The 21,805-nt window shown below is 41.8% G+C and overlaps 1 protein-coding gene across 1 annotated transcript; it reads left to right on the top strand.

Annotated features, from left to right (window-relative positions):
• The first annotated feature begins 2,470 nt into the window (after nucleotides 1–2,470).
• Nucleotides 2,471–4,158, top strand: CCR4 (C-C motif chemokine receptor 4). The gene has a single exon (XM_069473370.1). The coding sequence runs from the start codon at nucleotides 2,524–2,526 to the stop codon at nucleotides 3,601–3,603; it is 1,080 nt and encodes a 359-aa protein (XP_069329471.1). The 5' UTR covers nucleotides 2,471–2,523; the 3' UTR covers nucleotides 3,604–4,158.
• Nucleotides 4,159–21,805: the final 17,647 nt, after the last annotated feature.

Here is a 21,805-nt window from a genome sequence, read left to right on the forward strand (position 1 = left end):
CTTCCTACTTCTGTCAAAAAACCCCACTTGAACTCAGCACAGATGGGTGCAAGAGAGAGCCGGTGCTCACAGGAAGCCACACACCCTTCAAAGGCACCTGTCCTTCTTAGCACTGTGCTTCTTGATCAAGCCTGGCACTGCCTCACCGACCTTCCTCAGCACCGTTTTCAGAGGAGCAAGGTAAGCAGGGAGGGGGGCGTTCCTGGGGACTCAGTTTGCACACTGGCTTCCCAGGCTGTGTGTGGACGTGGGGACGCCTGAGCGCTGGCCAGCCACTGCCCAGCCCGGACACTGCAGTCCCGCACCAGTCTGGGGCTCACAGTTGACACCTGTCTTATAGCCCACAACACCCTCGACCTGTCTGTCCCCACACCTGCCGAGCCTCATCTGCTAGGCGTTCACATCTGTAGGGCTCTCCCTGCACACATCAGCCTAAGTCCACGTGCCCCAAACCAACATAATTTTCATCAAAAATACACACTTTTCTGCCTCTCCCTTCTAGCACGACTCCCGGGCCAAGAAACACCACACACATAAGGCCTCCTAAGAATAATTCCAGACGTTTACCAGCTATGCTTCTTGTTTGTTTGTTCTCCTGATAATCTTCTAACTCCTCAGCCTCGTTTAGTCTTTGAATTTTCGCTGGTCACACGGTGGAGAGAGACTAGAACTATTATGCGTTGCACAGTGTTTGGAGACCCCGTGCTACAACAGGTCTTCAGCACCCATTTGTAGGAATAAGTCAAAAATCTCTCTCTTGAGAAACACACAGTTCGGGTGTTTGGGCATGTGGTGGGGAGCGTGCGGGGAGAGAGTGGATATAAATGACTGAACACCGTGAAAAGGGTTTCGGTAAGGACTGCTGGGATGCCACAAGAACATCGAGAAGGAAGCAAAGGGGTGGCCTGGAGTCAGAGAGCCGTTCGTCCCTGCATTGCTCGGATACACATGTGAGCCTGTGATTAACTTTAAGAAGGGTTTAACCTCTTCATCTGCCAATGATTTTTAAAATTTGTTTATATATATATATATATATATTTTTTTTTTTTTTTTTTTTTTTTAAGAGACAGGGTCTTGCTCTGTCACCCAGGTGGGAGTTCAGTGGTACAGCCATAGCTCATTGGAACCTCGAACTCCTGGGCTCAAGGGAGCCTCCCACCTCGGCCTCCCAAGGTGCTGGGACTGCAGGCGTGCGCTGCCGTGCCCGGCCATCTGCCAATTAAGAAAGGAAATAAAGGTAGTTGGTGGAGGTGGAGATTTTATTTCTGGCTATGCTGTGCCTTTTCCAGATTCATTAGGCTCCTTCCCACTCCGATAGGATTGTGTGCGTAGAATTGATTTTTATATCCAGTTTGATGAAAAGACCAAAAGGCTTTTTCAATTTTCCCAGCTGATTATTGCAACTTTCCGAAAGGCACTGAAAGCACATTTGCTGTATTAGCGTCAGATTGGCCCCGGAGCACCAGCCACCTGGAAGGCCAGGCCCGTCCCCACCTGAGAGGGTGCTCTCGAGCAGACGCCGCACGTGGCAGGTCTGGCTGCAGCCGGCTTGCGCCAGTGCCCAAGAACCGACTGGCACATAGCAATTCTGTGAGGCAGTTGGTAGCTGGAGATTGGCCGTGTTGGGACAGTTTACGCCACAGAAACCAGCCAACGCTATAAATCAGAGCTTTGATTTGCCTGCCTCAGAGATCTGATTTACCAGCACATCACTGGGACTTGGGGCTCAAAGAGCAAGTTCTACACACAGCTGTGTGGTCTTCAGAAGTCACTTAACCTCTCTGAATCTTTCATGAGTCATCTACAACAAGATGCTGGCTTGCCTTAGAGAACAAGATTTTTGTTGGGTGTTGGGTAGGGACAGGAGCATGGGGACGGGGCTAAATGCACAATGCTGGTGAACATGCTTTGAAAAATATGAAGTGCAAAGCATGCAGGAGATATTGCAATTTTTATATAAAGGCAAGTGGCAAACCCAGTTTCATTCTAACTGAATGAGATTACCTAAGCAGTTATTGAATTTTTGGAGTTATAATCTGAAGGGAAAATGTGTAGATTTTTAATCTCTCTCTTTTTTTAATGTCAGAAAGGCCCTGGGTGCAGTACTGTTGGGAATATCAACTGATTTTGTCATCCCTGAAAGTGATTTCAGTAAGCCCAAATGACAAAATGTCTTTTAGAAACATCCTTGAAAAGGAGGTTTTACTGTCCTCACTTTACAAACGAGAGAACTGAAGCTCCCAGCAGAGGGGTAAGAAAATTATCAAGTGGCAGGGCTGGAATTTGAAACAAATCTGTCTGACTCCATAGGCCAGGATTATTTCATTTGGGGCCCAAAGAGCAAGGGCCCCGTGAGGAATCGAGCCCTTTGTCTTGCTAAGGGTGTATAATAATCCGAGGCAAGACAGTATGCAGCATAGCACTGTTATGATTTATTTTTGTTCTTACAGAAATCTTGTCTGCTCTCCCCCTGCTCTTCTGATTGGGCCCAGACCTGCCTTGAAGAGGCTGCAGGGTTAAAAAATGGACCCCACGCATGTAGCCGACACCACGCTGGATGAAAGTATATACAGCAATTACTACCTCTATGAAAGTATCCCCAAGCCTTGCACCAAAGAAGGCATCAAGGCATTTGGGGAGCTCTTCCTGCCTCCCCTGTACTCCTTGGTCTTTCTGTTTGGTCTGCTTGGAAACTCCGTGGTGGTTCTGGTCCTGCTCAAATACAAGCGGCTCAAGTCCATGACCGACGTGTACCTGCTCAACCTTGCCATCTCGGATCTGCTCTTCGTGTTTTCCCTCCCTTTCTGGGGCTACTATGCTGCAGACCAATGGGTTTTTGGACTAGGTCTGTGCAAGATTATTTCCTGGATGTACTTGGTGGGCTTTTACAGTGGCATATTCTTCATCATGCTCATGAGCATCGACAGGTACCTGGCAATTGTGCATGCGGTGTTTTCCCTGAGAGCGAGGACCTTGACTTATGGGGTCATTACCAGCGTGGCTACGTGGTCAGTGGCTGTGTTTGCCTCCCTTCCTGGCCTTCTGTTCAGCACTTGTTATACGGAGCGCAACCACACCTACTGCAAAACCAAGTACTCTGTCAACTCCACGACGTGGAAGGTTCTAAGCTCCCTGGAGATCAACATTCTGGGACTGGCGATCCCCTTGGGGGTCATGCTGTTTTGCTACTCCACAATCATCAGGACCTTGCAGCACTGTAAGAACGAGAAGAAGAACCGGGCGGTGAAGATGATCTTTGCCGTGGTGGTTCTCTTCCTCGGGTTCTGGACGCCTTACAACATAGTGCTCTTCCTGGAGACCCTGGTGGAGCTGGAAGTCCTTCAGGACTGCACCTTTGAAAGATACCTGGACTATGCCATCCAGGCCACAGAAACCCTGGCTTTTGTCCACTGCTGCCTTAATCCAGTCATCTACTTCTTTCTTGGGGAGAAATTTCGCAAGTACATCGTACAGCTCTTCAAAACCTGCAGGGGCCCTTTTGTGCTCTGCCAGTACTGTGGGCTCCTCCAAATTTACCCTGCCGACACCCCCAGCTCATCTTACACGCAGTCCACTGTGGATCACGATCACGATGCTCTGTAAAAAAGGAAAATGCAAAGCGCAGAGTCAATGAGCTTCCCACATGCAGAGCTTACTTAAAATTGTGTTTTAGTAAGAGATTCCCGAGCCAGTGTCGGGAGGAAGGCGTACTCACCCTGCAGTCAGCTTTTCCTCTCCCAGTGGACAAGTTCAGCCTGGCGAGGGTCATCTGGACCGAGGCGTCCTTGCTTGCACAGGCTTGCCTGCAGGGATAAGTCAACCAGAGGAGAATTCTGAGCGGTGTCTCAATGAGTATGTAGATAATATTGCAAGAGAAAGACCATTCCCTTCTAACCTGAACTGATGGGCTTCTCCAGAGGGAATCGCAGAGCATTGACTGACAGAGAAAATCGCTACCTTCTGCTGTGAAACATGGTCCCTGTAATTAATTTCTAGCTTTTGTAGAACAACATAGAAAATTTTTATGTGCTGTTCTAGTGTTTTTCTAATATATCTGGGGCATGTTCTATTCCATGGAGTCAGACATATGCAGAAACAATCAGTCAAATCATGAGTCTAGATCTTGATTCTTTTATTGTAAAGGTTTATTTGTTTATTTCAATTTTGTTTTTTTTGAAACAGAGTCTTGCTCTGTTGCCCAGGCTAGAGTGCTGTGGTGTCAGCCTAGCTCACAGCAACCTCAAACTCCTGGGCTCAAGCGATCTTCCTTCCTCAGCCTCCTGAGTAGCTGGGACTATATAGGTGTGCGCCACCACGCCCGGCTAATTTTTTCTATTTTTAGTTGTCTGGCTAATTTCTTTTTCTTTTTAGTAGAGACAAGGTCTCATTCTTGCTCAGGTTGGTCTCAAACTCCTGAGCTCAAGCGATCCTCCCTCCTCAGCCTCCCAGAGTGCTAGGATTACAGGCGTGATCCACTGCGCCCGGCCTGTAAAGGTTTATTTGTTAATTGAAGCCAGTTGTTTTTGTGCTGATTACAAGGGTAAGGATATGAAGGCATTAGCATGATCTGATTTCCAAACATGAAATACAAGGCATTCAAAATGAAAACATACTTGTGGAAATTCAAGCACAGTTTTATTTGTTTGTGGACTTTTTTGTTTTGAGACAGGGTCTCTGTCACCCAGGCTAGAGTGCAGGGGCTGAGCATAGCAAACCTTAAACTCTGAGGCACAAGTGATCCTCCTGCCTCAGCCTCCCAAGTAGCTGGGACTACAGGTGTGCACCACCACACATGGCTAATTTTTCTATTTTTTGTAGAGACGGTGTCTCACTCAGGCTGATCTCGATCTCCTGGACTCAAGAAATCCTCCCACCTCAGCCTCCCAGGGTGCTAGGATTACAGGCATGAGCTACTGTGCCCAGTCCTATTTTTTTTTAAATTATAACAGATGAATATTCAACTTTAAAAAATAATACATAGGCCAAGAATACATTTATTTGGAATATTTTGCTTGTTTATAAACAGTGCCTTCAATATAAAAAATAAGGAGGATTAATAAAGTATGACATTTCCTTCTTAATCATTTTGAAGTGCATGCCATCAATTGAGGTAAGACTAATCAACTAAAAGTTATTGCTGATGTAGCATAAAAAATAGCTGTTAAACAATTATGAAATTCTGAAAAGTATCATCTCTCTTTTAAAACATCGGCCCTGGTTTTTAACTTTTGGGTGACTCATAATCTTGGTCAGTCATTTCTTACAAGTTATTTTAAGCATTTAATAAATCATTTTATACCATTAAGGTAAATTGCTATCCTTACAGCTGTAATTAGAATTAAGCAAAGACTCCAACAAAATCTGGGAGACCTCTAATCCCTCCCCAAACAAAAACCTATCTTGCAAGCTATTCACTGAGTTAACCAGTTTCAAATGCTTCTGTTATGTTTACACGTTGTTGCATGCTCTACGTTTATAAAGAATGCATTTCCAGAAAATTTACTTTTAGAAAAGCAGTTTTGAAAGGGAAAGTTGATGTTGCCTTTATAGAAAACAAAATAAACTTGTATATAGCCCCACAAAGCCTTTTTTCCTGATCACGTTTGTGTTTGTTCTGACGTGGGTGAGACTCAGAGCTGCCGGTGTGCCGTGGCTCCGTCACGTGTTGCAGATGTTGAGATCTCCACTCGGGGTGGGGAAAGGAGTTGCCGTCTGTAATAATGCACTTGGGGACGAGAGTGGGTAAGACGTTAGGCGTGGGCCAAGTTCCTAGGCAGTGTTTCCCTAGAAAACCTCTGCGAGGTGTGCTAGGATCTGCCAAATCCTAGCTCTGCATTCCTTTGTGAGCCTGAGCACATTACTTTGCTCTCTTAGCCTCAGTTTCCTCATCTGTAAACCGGAATATACTTCAGAGTGCTTAAAAAAAAAAAAAAAACGATAAATGCAAAGCACCTGTGTTCCTAGGTCGGGGATAAAGGGCCGGTTTTGGATCTGCCCAATCAGGCACTGCCTCCCTTTTCCTGGTCGAGCTTATGATTTTATTCATTTAATCACAGTGAGACAGAAACCTTAGGGCACCAAAAAGACAAAGGCTGGCCGAAGGGGTTTTAGTGTCCTCTCATCTCCCATCACATTCTACTAAGCAGTGAGGAGGTGCGGTGCATACGGCTTCCATCTTTCTGCCTGAGGACAGGGCCTTTCGTGGCCTCGAGTTGCTCAGAGCTCCCCTTGTTCCAAAGTTGGGGCGGGTATTCCCTTAGGACAAGCATTTAGAACCTCTGCTGACCTCCAAACATAACCCTCTCAGAATGCGGAAAACAAATAAGTTTGGAAAACAAAGTTTCTTCCCATTCTGTGACGGAACTATAGAAAGCAAGCCAGCATGAGTTCCACACACAGGTGGGTTTAGCTGTACATTTTCAGACATTAGACTCATCCTTTCCTTGTTGCAACACGCTTGGCTTCCGGGGAACACAGACTCAGTGTAATTTGCTTAAGAACAATAGAAATGGGTTTGCTTTTGGGGTGATGTCAATGTTTTGGAACTAGATAGAGGTGGTGGCTGCACAACATTGTGAAATGTACTAAATTCCACTGAATTGCACATTTAAAAATGGTTAAATTTATATTATGTGAATTTTACCACCACTACAATGAAAAGAGTAATTGGAACTAGCCCAGCCAATATCTAGATGTCCCTCAGTAGGCACTCAAATTCTATGGAATAAATAAATTAATTTCATCTGCCTCCCGTGAGCAGGAGCAATACAGGGTGAAGCCAAAGGCTCTTCAGACCTTCAGGAAGATTTTTTGCAAGAAACTCTCATAACAATTTGGCACTATTTGATGCAATCAATTCCTATGTGTTGAGTGCCTATTTTGTACCAAGCAGAGTGCTAGGTTATGGAGAGGGTAAAAGGATAAAGTAGTAAGTTCTGCACTGGTGGAATTTACAATCTGATAAGGGAAAACACAAACCAAGATTAACAATGAAGCAAGACAAATATGATAATAGAGTCACAAAAGAGATTATTTGGGACTCCAGAGGAAAAAGAAATTGATTCAATTTCAAATTTCCGTAATACGATTAGCTTTCAAAGGAGACCTTGTGGGAGAAGCATGATTTTGATGGAAGGAAGGGAAGAAGGACTTTCTAGGCTGAAGAAGAAGCGTATGAAAAGGCGAGGTGGTGTCAAGAGAGCACTGTATGTTCAGGGAGCAGGGAGTAGGGTTTTTGGTAGTTCCAGGGAATCCCTGGGAGTAGGGGCGTGCAGCGAAGTAGGGAAAGATGAGACCAAAGAAAAATTACGAAGGGTCGGCTGCCAGCCTCCACTGGGCTTCAGGAGACTATGGGGGTGCTGTGGGGCGCTGTCCACACACCTGCCTGCTCAGGGCTGAAGCATCCCCTCTACCAGCTGCAGTTATCCCAGGTGTTGGCAGCTGACGGCTCTCAGCTGACCTCCCTTCAGGAATCGTCCTCCCTGGGGGCAGCTCATAGTCAGTGACTGGATAATGAGGGATCCAAGCACTTGCCCCCTTGCTGAGATTTGGGACCACTCTGAAGGGCCATTGCTGCTCCAGAGCTCCTGGAAGGTTAGCTGAGGCCTCTGTTGCAACTGCATTGCAGTTCACCTTTTCCTACTGCCCAATCCTGCTGCCTTCAAGCCCTTACAGGTGTCCCTATTTAAATCTCTTGCATGCTAATCTCAGAGTCTCACAGTCTTGTTTCCAGGAATCCCAATCTAAAATAACAGGGGCTTTCTGGTCACACTGGACACAAGTGAGCACCTAATATAAATGGAAACCGACCCAGGTGTGGGAAAATGAGGCACAGTCTTCACATCAGGGATGTCCTTTATTCACTGCGCTCTGACCATCAGCCCCACCCAACTCTTGGCTCCCACCCCCTCCTTTAGTTGGTCTCTCTTTGGCCCCCATAATTTACCTGCCTCAGGCCCTGAGGCATCTTCCCTTACACCACTTTATTGCTGTTATTGTCATAGCCCCGCTGTACCCTTGGTTGTGCCACAACCACCTGACATCCTAGATCCTGTACTGGTCAGTTGACTGTCCACTCTGTCTCCAGCCTTTCTCTGCTCAAATGAACCAGACAAAAGCTCTACCCCCCACCTTTTTTTTTTGAGACAGGGTCCCTCGCTCTGTTCCCAGCTCTGGCTGGAGTGTGGTGGCACGATCATAGCTCACTGTAGCCTTGAACTGCTGGGCTGAAGTGGTCCTCTGGTGTACCTGGGATTATAGGCTATGTTTGTGGTCATAATACTTTATTCCTTAAAAGCTTACAATGGCTCCAAATTCCCCTTTCAGAGAATCAGAAAGCCACCAAGTTGGCCAGGTGCGGTGGCTCATACCTGTAATCCTAGCACTCTGAGAGGCCAAGGAGGGAAGATGGCTTGAGCTCAGGAGTTTGAGACCAGCCTGAGCAAGAGTAAGACCCCATCTCTAATAAAAAGAGAAAAAATTAGCCAGGTGTGATGGTGCACACCTGTCGTCCCAGCTACTCGGCAAGTGGAGGCAGGAGGATTGCTTGAGCCCAGGAGTTTGGGGTTGCTGTGAGCTAGATTGACCCCACAGCAATCTACCCAGGGCAACAGAGTGATACTCTGTCTCAAAAAAAAAAAATCCACCAAGTGCCTCTATATATATTGAAACTCATTTCAGCCTCTTCTTAAAGTAATTAAGGTTGATTATATTACTCCAAGAAATTGAGGTTCAGGGGAAACAATATTCTAATCATGAATTAGATTAACTTCACCAAAAATATCCACTACCTAATTGCCTACTAAAATGCCTAGCACAAAGCAGTTGCTCAATTATTTTTTTACTGAATGAGTAAATTTCCCTATCTCTTAATCAAGTACTATACACTGGCCATTCAAGTTTCTATTTAACTATGCAAAGTTCACTGGTTCTATCTCTAAAATCCCCACTGTATTTCTAATAAAACTTTTTGTCACTGAGTCCAAAGATCAAATTGTTCCAGAAACAGTGGTGGGCTTTGGGTCAAAAATTACTTCATTAAGACTTTTAGTTTGAACACAACTGCAAATTTGTATTTTCACCTTCTCCGGGAAATTGGAAAACAACAGCAAGAAGAATGAATTAAAAACACCACAAACTCCATTTTAATTAAATTTGGAGAGAGAGATACTTTTCACACTCTGAAATATATGTAAGGTCTGCCCAGAGCCGCTGAGATCAGGCGGAAACTATGGGGGAGAGGTGACAAGAAGGCAGGGAGAGGCTTGGCAGGACAGACATGAGAAGCGCCAAAGACATTTCCCGAGGGGAAGGCGCACAGAGTGGTGTGTGACAGAGATGATCAGGACTGGGGTCAGAAGTCCTCCCAGCTCCAGCTGGAGTCAGAGAAGTAGAGGAGGCAGGTTTGCCAAATTTCCAATTTGCAGAAGCAGTCTGTCTCTGGGGCAGGAGAAGAGGGCCACTGGGCTGTGAAAACAGCCGGCCTGGAAAACTACCAGCACCGCCTCCCCCAGACATACCCATATTAAACAATTCAAAGACAAACACTAAGAAAAATAACATGATTGACTGTAATCAAGATAGAAATACTATAGAAATATGATATGACAAAATATATCTATCTCTGCTCAAAATGCTTAATGGGGCACTCCATAGACATTCTAGCTAAAAACAGGAGAGAAGAACGCTTGCTGTCACTGCTTCTCCCATCCAAATACTAACCAGGCCCAACCCTGCTTTGTTTCTGAGACCAGATGAGATCAGGCGCGTTCAGGGTGGCACGGCCATAGACTGTTATCACCACTTCTATGTGACATCGCACTAGAGTTACTCACTCTGTGCTATTAGGGGAATAAAGTAGAGGTATAGAAATCGGAACAGAAGAACATCCTACAAAACACCTGGCCAGTACCCTCCAAAACTGTGAAGTCATCAAAAAAGGAAAGGCTGAGAAGTGTCACAGCCAAGAAGAGCCTAAGGAGACAGGACAACTAAACGTGATTAGTTCTAATACAAAAAAAGGACATAAGCTAGAAACTAAGGAAATTTGAATAAAGAATGGACATTAGTGGCCGGGCGCAGTGGCTCACACCTGTAAGCCTAGCACTCTGGGAGGCCAAGGCAGGAGGATAGCTTGAGCTCAGGAGTTCAAGACCAGCCTGAGCAAGAGTGAGACCCCGTCTCTACTAAAAATAGAAAAATTAGCTGGGTGTGGTGGTGTGCACCTGTAGTCCCAGCTACTCGGGAGGCTGAGGGAGGAGGATTGCTTGAGCCCAGGAGTTTGAGGTTGCTGTGAGCTAGGCTGACGCCACGGCACTCACTCTAGCCTGGGCAACAGAGTGAGACTCTGTCTCAAAATAAATAAATAAATAATAAATAAATAAAAGTTCATGTAAAAATGAACAACAAAAAAAGAATAGCCAGGACCATTCTGAAAAAAAGAGCAATGAGGACATACATATTATAAATTAATGTGTATGTCAAATTAACTAACTAATTAAAATATATGGTAATCATGCAGAAATTCGAGTGGAACAGAATGGAAAATTTAGTATTAGATCAAAATACACATGGAAATTCAGCACATATTAAAGATGGCATCTTACATCAAAGAGGGGAGACAATGAACAATTTATTCAGACGAGGGCCAAGTGGATTGTCATCTGGGGGAAAAAACTAAGCTTGATTCCTATGTCACACTGCACAAGGTTAAATTCCAAACACACAAAAATATTTAAATGTGAAAACTGGAACAATAAAAGTTCTAAAAGAAAACAGGATAATTTCTTCATAATTTTGGCATGGGGCAAGGCCTTTGTAAAAATAACTCAAAATTCAGAAGCCATAAAGGAAAAGATTAATAACTTTATGTGAATATAAAAATAAGCACAACAGAAACATCATCAAAGGAAAAATGAAAAGACAAATGACAAACAGGGGGAAATAATTATATGCAATTGAACTTTTTCCTAACTGCTAAGTGGCACATGGATGCTTGCTATGTTATTCTTGATACTTTTCTATATGGTTGAAATGCCTAATAAATAAGTTGGTGTATAGCTATACTAAAGAATATGATGCCATTAAAAAGAATAAGTTTCAGCTATATACTTACTACCATGCACAAATGTCCATGACATATTAAATACATTTAAAAAACATGGGAGGATAAACCCCAAACTCTTAGTTTTATAGAGGGAAGAATTATACTTTATACTTTCTAGGCTTCTTTATTTCTTTAAACAAACATTCCTCACTTTCATGATCTGCCAAAGCAATAGAGATATTTCCATTTTAGGAAAAAAACAAAAGAGGGAGAACTTTGTGATGATGGAGAGCCACACAGAGATATTCTAGAATACAGGGCTCCCAGGTGAGTTGAGCATGTGGATGTCATCCTGACATGACACCTGCCTTCAGAGATGTGCAATACTTTGAAGAAGACGCTGACGTCAGTCCTGAAGGGTAGCAGAGTTTACGTTTGAGATGGGTGCAAGATAACACATTAGAGCCTGCAGAATGTTTGCACTCTTTTGATCACACGTGAGGTAAACCGAGACCATCACCGGAGGCCAGCAGGCAGGAAAAAGATCTTCACCAAGACTAGACTGTACAGCCACCTCTCTGTGGTTGCCTTGGTGAGAGGGGTTCGTCCTAATTTTATTGACGTCACAATGAAAACATCACACGCAAAAAAAGTGAACAATGGTTCGGATGGAGCATTGTGTGGCCTAGCTGGGCTCCCCTTGGGGGAATGGCTGAGGAGAAGTTTGAGAGAGTTTGTGGAGTGGACAAAGGGTGAGTTTATGAGGGAATGGCTCTGAGTTGTAAATATAAGAATGGTCCCTAATCTGAGTCCTTAAGAACTTCTTGAGGGTTGCAGAACTGTTGAGTCTACCACTAAGAAGACTTCCAATTAAGGTACAGTTAGAGGGTCTTCCATTTTCAAAAACATGTTGAAATATAAGATAATATATAGTAAGGGAAGTCTGAAAGATGGCTGGATGAAAAAAACCACTTTGGAAAACCGTTGGACAATTCTTTGTAAAATTAAACGTATACTTACTCTACGACCCAAGAATTCTGCACCTAGTTATTGACCTAAGAGAAATGAAAACTTCGGTCCACAAAATGACCTGTTCAAGAATGTTGGTAATATCAGACATAATGGTGAAAGATGGAATACTTTTCCCCTAAGATCGGGGACAAGACTAGGATGTCTGCTCTTTCATTTCTATGTATACTGTACTGGAAGTTCTTGCCAGGAAAATGGGCAAGAAAAAGAAAAGGCATCCAGGTTGGAAAGAAAAAAGTAAAACTATATCTTTTTGTGGATGACATGATCTTGTATGTAGAAAATTCTAAGGAATCCACCAAAAAACTATTAGAGCTAATAAATGAGTTCAGCAGGTTGTAGGATACAAGATTAACATACAAAAATCAATTGCATCTCTATACACTAGCAATAAGTAATCCAAAAATGAAATTAAGAAAATAATTCTGTTTAAAATAATATAAAAAAATAAAGTACTTAGGAATAAATTTAACCAATGAAGTACAAAATTTGTACATTGAAAGCTAGAAAACATCATGGAACTAAATTAAAGGAGCTCTAAATAAGTAAAGAGGTAATCCATGATTATTGATTGGAAGATTTAATATTGTTAAGATGGCAATATTGCACTTTCCAAATTGACCTACAGATTAAACATAATCCTTATCACAATTCCAGCTGACTCTTTGAAGAAATTGACAGGCTGATCCCGTAATTCATATGGAAATAGAAAGTGATCCAGAAGAGCTAAAACAATCTGGAAAAGGAAAAACTAAGTTGGAGGACTCACACTTCCCAATTGCAAAACTTACTAAAAAGCTACAGTAGTTGAGACAATGTGGTATGACATAAGGATAGACATGTAGAAAAGGGGATAGAATTGAGAGTCCAGAAATAAACCCTCACATTTATAGTCAGTTGATTTTTGACAAGGGTGCCAAAATAATTCAATGGGGAAAGAATGGTCTTTCTAACAACTCATCTTGGAATAACTGGATATCCACATGCAAAAGAATGAAGTTGGACCACTACCTCACTCCATACACAAAAAATCAACTCAAAATGAATCACATTTGATTTACAAATTCTTAGAAGAAAACATAGTTATCAATCTTCATGACCTTGGGTTAGGGAAATCTGTAGAGACAGAAAGTAGACTGGTGGTTGCCCAGGGCAGGGAGAAGAGGGAGATGAGGAGTTACTGTTAACAGGTACAAAGTTTCTTTTTGGGGTGATAAAAAGGTTCTTAATTTAGATTGTGATGATGGTTGCACAACTCTGTGAATAAACTAAAAATTATTGACTTGTCTATTTTCAATGAGTAAAGTTTATGGTATGTGAATTATATCTCAATAAAAATGTTTGATAAAAGAATGTTCATAGCAGCTGTATTCATAATGGCCCCAAACTGGAAATAACCCAAATGTCTATTAGCAGGAGAATGGACAAACTTGGTATATTCACACAATGAAATACTATTCAGTAATATAAATGAAGGAATCATTCACATATGCAACAATATGGATGTACCTCAAAAACATTATGTTGAACAAAAGAAGCCAGACATAAAACGGTACACATTGTATGATTCTATTTACATGAAGTTCTAGAACAGGCAAAACTAATACATGGAGAAAAAAACTCTAAATTCTAACAGTGGTTTGCCTCTGGTGTGTAGTAGAGTGTCAATTGCAAAGGAGCACAAGGAAATACTCTGGGTGATGAAAATTTCCTATGTCTTATTAGGTGTGGGTAACGTGGGTATACATATTTGTCAAAACTCATTGTACGATGCACTTAAAAATCTGCATGTTTTATGACATGTAAATTACACTGCAATGAAAAATAAATAATATTTCAGAAAAATACAGGATTAAGCATCTCTGAGGACCAGAACTGGAAAACAGAAGCAAACTGTTGAGCAAAGCTGAGGCCTTAAGTCTTCTGGGTCCCGGGACCTGAAGTAGCTACCAGGAGCTCAGATCGTGTGGGATAGCTCTGCTGCAAACAGGGCGGAGGGAGGGGGTTGGGCAGGACAGGACCACTCCACCTCTGAAAGAAGACTAAAAAACTGCTGATTGGCAGCTGTCGGCCTCATTAGGCTGGAAGACAAGCACAAATCCACAACTAAGATTTGAACCAACCCCAAGCCCATTCTCCATGATTGGAATTGTAATATCCCCAAACCATTACAGGACTTGAGATCCAAACCACCAGCAGAACACCTGGTTCCAGATTGTGACTCCACGTTGCTAACTGGAAGGAGCCTAAAGTTGGGTTCCCTAGAAGCAGAACCTGAGACAGGGATTCTAGTGAAAGTGATTTATTGGGGCTGCTCCCTGGAGAAGGGAGGGAGGGAGAGAAATAGGACAGGGAAGGGGAAAAAGCTAAGCAAGGGTGTGTTCTGTATTCGGGTTCTCCAGAGAAACAGAACCAATAGGAGATTATATCTATGTTTATATCCGTGCGTGTGCGTGTGTGTGTGTGTGTGTGTGTGTGTGTGTATATATATGCATATACATGTATATAAAAAGATTTATTATAAGGAATTGGCTCACATTATTATGGAATCTGAAAAGTCCCCAGATCTCCTGGGGATCCAGGAGAGCTGATGATGTAGTTCCAGTCCGAGTTCGAAGGCCTAAGAACCAGGAGAGCCTATAGTGTAAGTCCACAATCTGGCAGTCTTGACACCCAGGAAGAGTCAATGTTTTAGTTAGAGTCCGAAGGCAGGGAAAGATCAATGTCTCAGCTCAAGGCAGTTAGGCAGGAGGAATTACCTCGTACTTGTGAGAGAGTCAGCTTTTTTGTTTTATTTGGGCCTTCACCTAATTGGACGAGGCCCACCCACATTAGGGAGGGCAATCTGCTTTGCTTAATTTACTGATTCAGATGTTAGTCCCATCCAGAAGCACCCTCACAGACACACCCAGAGTAATGTCTGACCAAATGTCTGGGCAGTCTGTGGCCTACTCAAGTTGGCACATAATAGCCAGGCGTGGCGGCACGTACCTGTACTCTCAGCCACGTGGGAGGCTAAGCCAGGAGGATCACTTGAGCCTGGCAGCTGGTGGTTGCAGTGAGCTGTGATAGCACCACTACCCTTCAGCCTGGGTGACAGAGTGAGACCCTGTCTCACAAAAGAAAAAATAAAATTAATCATCACAAGTTCCCTGCTAGAATCTAGCCTCGACCTGATCTCATGGGGAATTTGGAGCATGAATTATATGACAGAATTAATCCCACTTTGTATCCCCATGTCAGTGAGGCATCTTCCATTAAGCCAAGAGTAGTTCTCTGGGGAAGGGAGCAACCAAGGGTCACAGGAGCTAAGGGAGTGATGCACCAACAGCTACAGGTGTCTGGTTGGGACACAAACATCTAGTACAGGGGCAACCTCAAAATTCTCGTACAGGGATGGAAGAGCAGAAAGGTGGCGAAAGAGAAAAAGAGAGAGAGAGAAACAAATGCTCATAAACAAATTAATGAAAAATTTCCCATTTGTGATGAGCATACCAACCAAAATTCCACAGCCCAAGGAAGACATATAATTCTAAAACAATGAACGAGATCAACAATCAAAACAAGAACTCACTTGAGATGAAACCAATATAATAGAATAGTATGGAAAATACTTTTAAATAAATATGCTGATCTATCTGGAAGAAAATGAAGTAGTAACACCCACTAAGAAAGAACAAAAGATTACAAAACATCTGCTGACATCAGGCGGATCCTACTCAAAGGTGTTAGGAGAGATATACATGGGTGTCAACGGTAAACTTCCTTCTAGAATGGAATTCAACTTCTATTTTGAGACCCCAATTTCCCTAGAAGGCAGGAACTAATCTCAGTCAATTCAGCATTTTGCCCACTCTACCTTTCCTCAGTGACATCTGGGATAGTGATTTTGGAAAAGTGACTCTGGTCTTCATTTGTTACTTTTTGATATCAGCACCTGCTGAGGTGTACTTCATCTTGTCTGGGCCTCAACCATCAATTCGTGCAGTCGCCTGCTAAACTGATCCACTCCCACATACAGGACTTCCGCAGGGCCACTTCTCACTCAGATCCTTTGGCATTCCTCTTGGGACATGGAAAATGCTCCCTTTTCTTTTGCTCTACTCTGTGGCCTCAGAGACTTAGTAGGGCCATCTAGGGCCTTTGCTACTTCCTGCTGCTCTACCTGGTGTGGGAAACCATCCTACTCTCTCCACTCCATGTTTGGCTCATGGGAGCTCTTGAAGGCTCCCTTGGTCCACCCACACTGTGCTGCCTCTGCCCTTGCACCATGATGGGAAACTCAGGGATCTTGCTTCTTCCCCAAGCTTGACCTTGGGAGTATGGCTCAAAAGCCCTATTTTGCTGGGCATGGTGGCTCACGCCTGTGATTCTAGCACTTTGGGAAGCTGAGGTGGGAGAATCACTTGAGGCCAGGAGTTCAAGATCAGCCTGGGCAATATAGTGAGACACTGTCTCTATTAAAAAATATATTTAAAAAAATTTTTTAAAATGTTAAACATCTCTATTTTCTCAGATCCCAAAATCTGAGTGGGGATTCTTTTGTGCCTCCTTACCACAAGGCTTGGCCATGGGAAGGGAAGGTGCCAGGACTCTTCTCAGGAATGCTCACTAGCCTCTGACATTTTTGCTTCCTTCTGGCTCTTCTCTCCCTCTCCCTTAGCCCATGGAAGCCTCATGCCTCTTAAGGCCTTTCTAAGAAATTCGACCTGGAGAAGAAAGGCAAGCATTTATCATTTTGGGAATACAGATGGGACATGCTTAGTTTTAAAATTATTAGAAAAATTCAGAGGGAGGAATGGACAAAGAAGAGAAGAACAGTAAAGACAAAAGGAAGGCCAAGCAGTATGGATGGCGGTAGAATGTCTTTTAACAACTAGGGTACCTCACAGTCAACACTATTGAGCTGTGCTGTGGCCATGTAGACTGCCCCTCCTCCCCACCTCTTCAAAACTTCTGTATGGTTTCTGTAGATTAAAAAGGCCCAATGTGGGTGAGGTTTTTGTGAAATTCAAGGGACTGTGTTCCACATTTGAGTCAAGATACTGCAAAAGAATGTGTAGGATGATGAGATCATTCATGAACTGGGCGAATTCAGTGGAAGCTGAGGCAGAATGTCTAGCCAGAGAAAACCATGAGAAAGTAAGCCCTCCAGGGGTTCACAGAAATCGTGGGATGGTTTTTAAGACAAACCTTATCTAGATTTTTAAAGAGAAGGGGACCTCAGCTGACATCACTGTTAGACATGCCTCAGTGAGTGCTGGAAACATGTGGACCCACTCTTGATCCATGAAGGTAGTCATGGAAGCATTCACTCATTCAGGAAGCACTGACTGGGACCTACTATGGGCTAGGTGTGCTGTACTGGGTACCATGAATACAAGAATAAAAATCATGGTACTTGTCACGAAGGCTCCCTCAGTCAGCGGTAAACAAATAACCACAGTGTTATGAGCTAAGTGCCATAGAGAGAGAGGTCACCTGAGAAAGAATTAACAGCACCTGCACTAATAAACTTCATGGAACCTAGCTCTTGGAGAACACATGAGTGTTTACTATTAATATTTATCCTATCCCTTTCCCCAAAGCTCGTAAATGTTTTGCCAACATGGTCCTAACCTGCCAGTCTGAGTTTCTGACCCAGTTCCCATTAAGTGTCCTCTGTTAATCAAAGCATGGACGTTTCTCTTATTGTTGTTACCATCATTAACCATGGCTTAGCAAGCACAGGACCGTACGCTGCAGAAGCTACGTGTTGACCACATTATGATACTGAGGTTTAGCTAATGGGAGAGGAAAGGCAGACTATGAAGAACAAGTGTCACCCAAGCAGGAAAATGCTTATTATCTTGAAAACCTTTGAGTGAGATAACTGTCTTAATATCCATAGTTAGTGTGAAAAACAACAGGTTGCTTTTGCAGGGGGGCATTTACCCCAAACCGACAGATTGTGAGATTCTTAGCACATTCAGCACGAAGACAGAGGGGTTTTAGGAGACATCTTGTTGTTTTCTTCAAGTGGGAGTAGAAAAGAACAATTCTTCCACCCTTTCTCACAGTAACACCATCAAAATTAAAAAACAAGCAAATTTTCTAAGTTTCAAGAGTTGAGGAGGGAAATAAGCTCCTGAAACGTAGACTCCTGCAGCAGATTGATGGGGCTCCGATACACCCCGAGCTTTGCGACAGCCAGGAAAAGGCCCAACCAACCTTGCTTTCTTCCCTTTCTTTCAATGGATGAACAAACCCATGGCAAAATAGTCTTCCGGACAACTCAGCAGAGGGAGGAAGCTCTGGGATGGAGGCCTTACTTGACCAGCTGAAATAACTTTTTGTGTGATAGATCTGAGACGGTAGTGAGAGGAGAGGGACAGGAGAAGAGGAAGTTTTCCTTCTCCAGCACGCAAAGTTCTCTGCCTTCATGATACGGATGGAGAAACTGAGTTCCCTTACAGCTCTGTCATTTCGGAACCCAATAAAGTCAGTGTTCATTGTTTTAGAGGGTAGATTCAGACTTTTCTGATGAGGGAACATTTTCTTTAGCTCTTAGTGCTAAAATGCTTACAAAGGTGAGGAGGCACTTTTTCCTTCCTGAGTTTAGAAACTTATTTAGTCTTGGAAAATAAAAAACTGTTGCTATTTTGTTGATGCTCTCTATTGATATGCATTTTCAGTTTCATTAATTTCTGCTTTTATGCATATTTCTTCTATATTTTTGGGGGATTTCTTTTGCTGGTTTTTTTTTTCCATTTTTTTGTAAGAAAAGATAGAGTTTTATTTTCAAAAAGTCAAGCTTTTTAAAGACAGGTTAAAAATTTTCCCCTTAAAATTTTTTGAACAACTTAATTGACATGTATAAATTATGCATATTTATGGGGTACAATATGATGTTTCAATACATGTATGCATTGTGTAATGATCAAATCAGGGTAATTAGCATATACATCACCTCAAACATTTATCATTTCTTTGTAGTGAAAACATTCCAAATCCTTTCTTCTAGCTATTTTGAAATATTCAATACATTATTATTGTTAACTGTATTTACCCTACTATGCAATATGACACCCTCGCTTATTCCTCGTAATTTTAACTTTGTACCTGTTGATCAATCTCTTCCCATTTCTACCTTACTTCTTAATAAAGATGTTTTGCTCATTAAATTTCAGACTTTCTTCGTCTTTAATACATTACCGGCCATATGAGTTGTATTTAACTCATGGTAGTTTTGACCCTGGGGCCTCATGAAACATATAACTCACACGTCTTTACCTTGGGAGCCTCATGGTGCACAGGCAACTGATGCTGCCATGCTGTAGCATACATGTTATGTGACGGGTGGCCCCCTGGGCAAAACCCTGCAGAAATTGTTCATTAACTTAGAAAGGATCATTTTGTTTTTGAAGTTTTTATTCTATTTTCATAAGAAAACACTGTGGCCCCAAGGAAAAAATTTCGGGTTTTTTTGTATGGCAGCCAATGTGCTAATAATTACATTTAAGGCTACAAGTTTCCCTCTAAATACAGCTTTGACTGTATCTTCCAAGTTTTGATATGTAATGCTTTCATTATTACTCAGTTCAAACTATAATCTAAAATTCTTAATGTTAAACCAACAATAATTTAGAAATGTGTGTTTTTAGTTCCAAACAAATATATGAAAATGTTTTGGTTATTTTTTGGTTATTGATTTCCAGCTTATTTGCACTGAGTTCAGAGTATATGTTCTGTTTTTAGTCTGATTAAATTTATTGAGATTTGCATTGTGGCCCCAATGTATGCCAATTTTTGTAAATGTTTCATATCTGTTTGTAAAGAGCAGAGGTGGAGTGTTCTATATCCACTTGTTGCATTTAGTTTGTTAATCATGTGGATCAAATATTCTATCTAATATTTTATCAGATTGTTCTATTAACTCCTGAGAGAGGTGTGTTAAAATGTTCTATTATGATTTTGGATTTAACTATTTCTTCTTCTTTAATTCTACACATTTCTGCACCATATAAGACCATGTTATTAGGTATATACAAATATAAAATATTTATGTCTTCCTGGTGAATTAAAAATTGTCATTATGAAAAGACTTTATGTATCTCTTTTTATCTTCAAAGATATTTTGTCCAATAAAAATAATAACATTACAAAAGTTTGTTTTTTTGGTTTGTACTTGCATGGTATATCTTTTTCTATCCTTTTACTTTTAAACTTTTGATATTTGTATGTTTTCAACTTGATTTCTTGTAGATAGCACATAGTTAGGTTATTGAAGACCCATTCTGGCAATCTTGGTATTTTAACTGTTGCATTTAGCCCATTTATATTAATGTGATTTCTGACATATTCCTGTATAAATCTTATTTCATGTGTTCTAGTCATACTACCTGTTACAAGTTTCTTTTTCTCTCATTTCTTGCCTTTTGAGGGGAGTATGTTTAATTTTCAAAGTTTAAAATTAACCAATTACCTTTGGCTTTATTACAGACATTAACCAAAGAAACCCAAAAGACAACAAAAGTAGAAGATTTTAACTCTACATATTTATATATGTATATATATATATTTTTTTTTTTTGAGAAAGAGTCTTGCTCTGTCCCTTGGGCTAGAGTGTCGTGGCACCAGCCTAGCTCACAGCAACCTCAAACTCCTGGGCTCAAGCAATCCTCCTGCCTCAGCTTCCCGAGTAGCTGGAACTGCAGGCACACACCACCACACCCAGCTAATTTTTCCAATTTTTTTTAGTAGAGACAGGGTCTCACTCTTGCTCAGGGTGGTCTTGAACTCCTGACCTCTAGTGATCCTCCTGCCTCAGCCTCCCAGAGTACTAGGATTGCAGGCGTGAGCCACCACACCCAGCCTTAACTCTACTTATATTGTTGCCTTATATTTCTTGTTTATGTGTATTGTAATTCAATCTTGTGAGGTCCACTTGTCATTATTATTACTGTTACATTTAATTTTTGTTTAATATTTGTTTACATTTATGCATAGATTTACCACTCTCTTTGCCTTTTAATCTTTTTTACATCCTAGATCCTCCTTCTAGAATCACTTTTCTTCTGACTGAGGTACATGCTTTAGTATAGCCTTCAATGAGAGTCTCTGTTTATCACAAAATGTCTTCATTTTGACAACCTTGTTGAGGGATAATTTCATTGAGTATAGTATTCTATTTAATAGGTTGGCAGTTTGTTTCTTTCAGTACATCGAAGATAACATTCTGTTGTCTTCTTTTTTTTTTTTTTTAAGGGGAGAAGAAGGGAGAGAGTGGAAGAAAGTGGGGAAGAGGAAGGAGGAGAAGTTAAATCTATTATCTTTGGTCTTTTATTTTTACCTTTGATAAATCCTCTTTGAGTCTACTGCCACTCTCTTAAAGGTAACCTATATTCTCTGGCTGCTTTTAAGATGCTTCTATTTGTTCCTGGTGTTCTTCAATTTTACTATGTCATGTCTAGGTGTGAACTTTTGTTTAGTTTAAATGTTTGGTATTCTTTGGGCCTCTTGAATCTATGGATTGCTGTCTTACGTTGATTCTAGGAAATTCTCATCCATTGTTTCTTCAAATACTACCTCTACTACATTCTATCTTTTCCTTCTGGAATTCAGATTAAATATATATTTAATCATTTCACTTTATCCTTCATGTCTCTAAACCTTTCTCTCATGTTTTCCTTTTTGTTTGTTTTCTATGCTATATCCTGCATCATTTCTTTTGATCTATATTCCAATACACTA

This window comes from Eulemur rufifrons, chromosome 7, assembly GCF_041146395.1.
Source record: "Eulemur rufifrons isolate Redbay chromosome 7, OSU_ERuf_1, whole genome shotgun sequence".
In the NCBI taxonomy this organism is placed as follows: domain Eukaryota; kingdom Metazoa; phylum Chordata; class Mammalia; order Primates; family Lemuridae; genus Eulemur; species Eulemur rufifrons.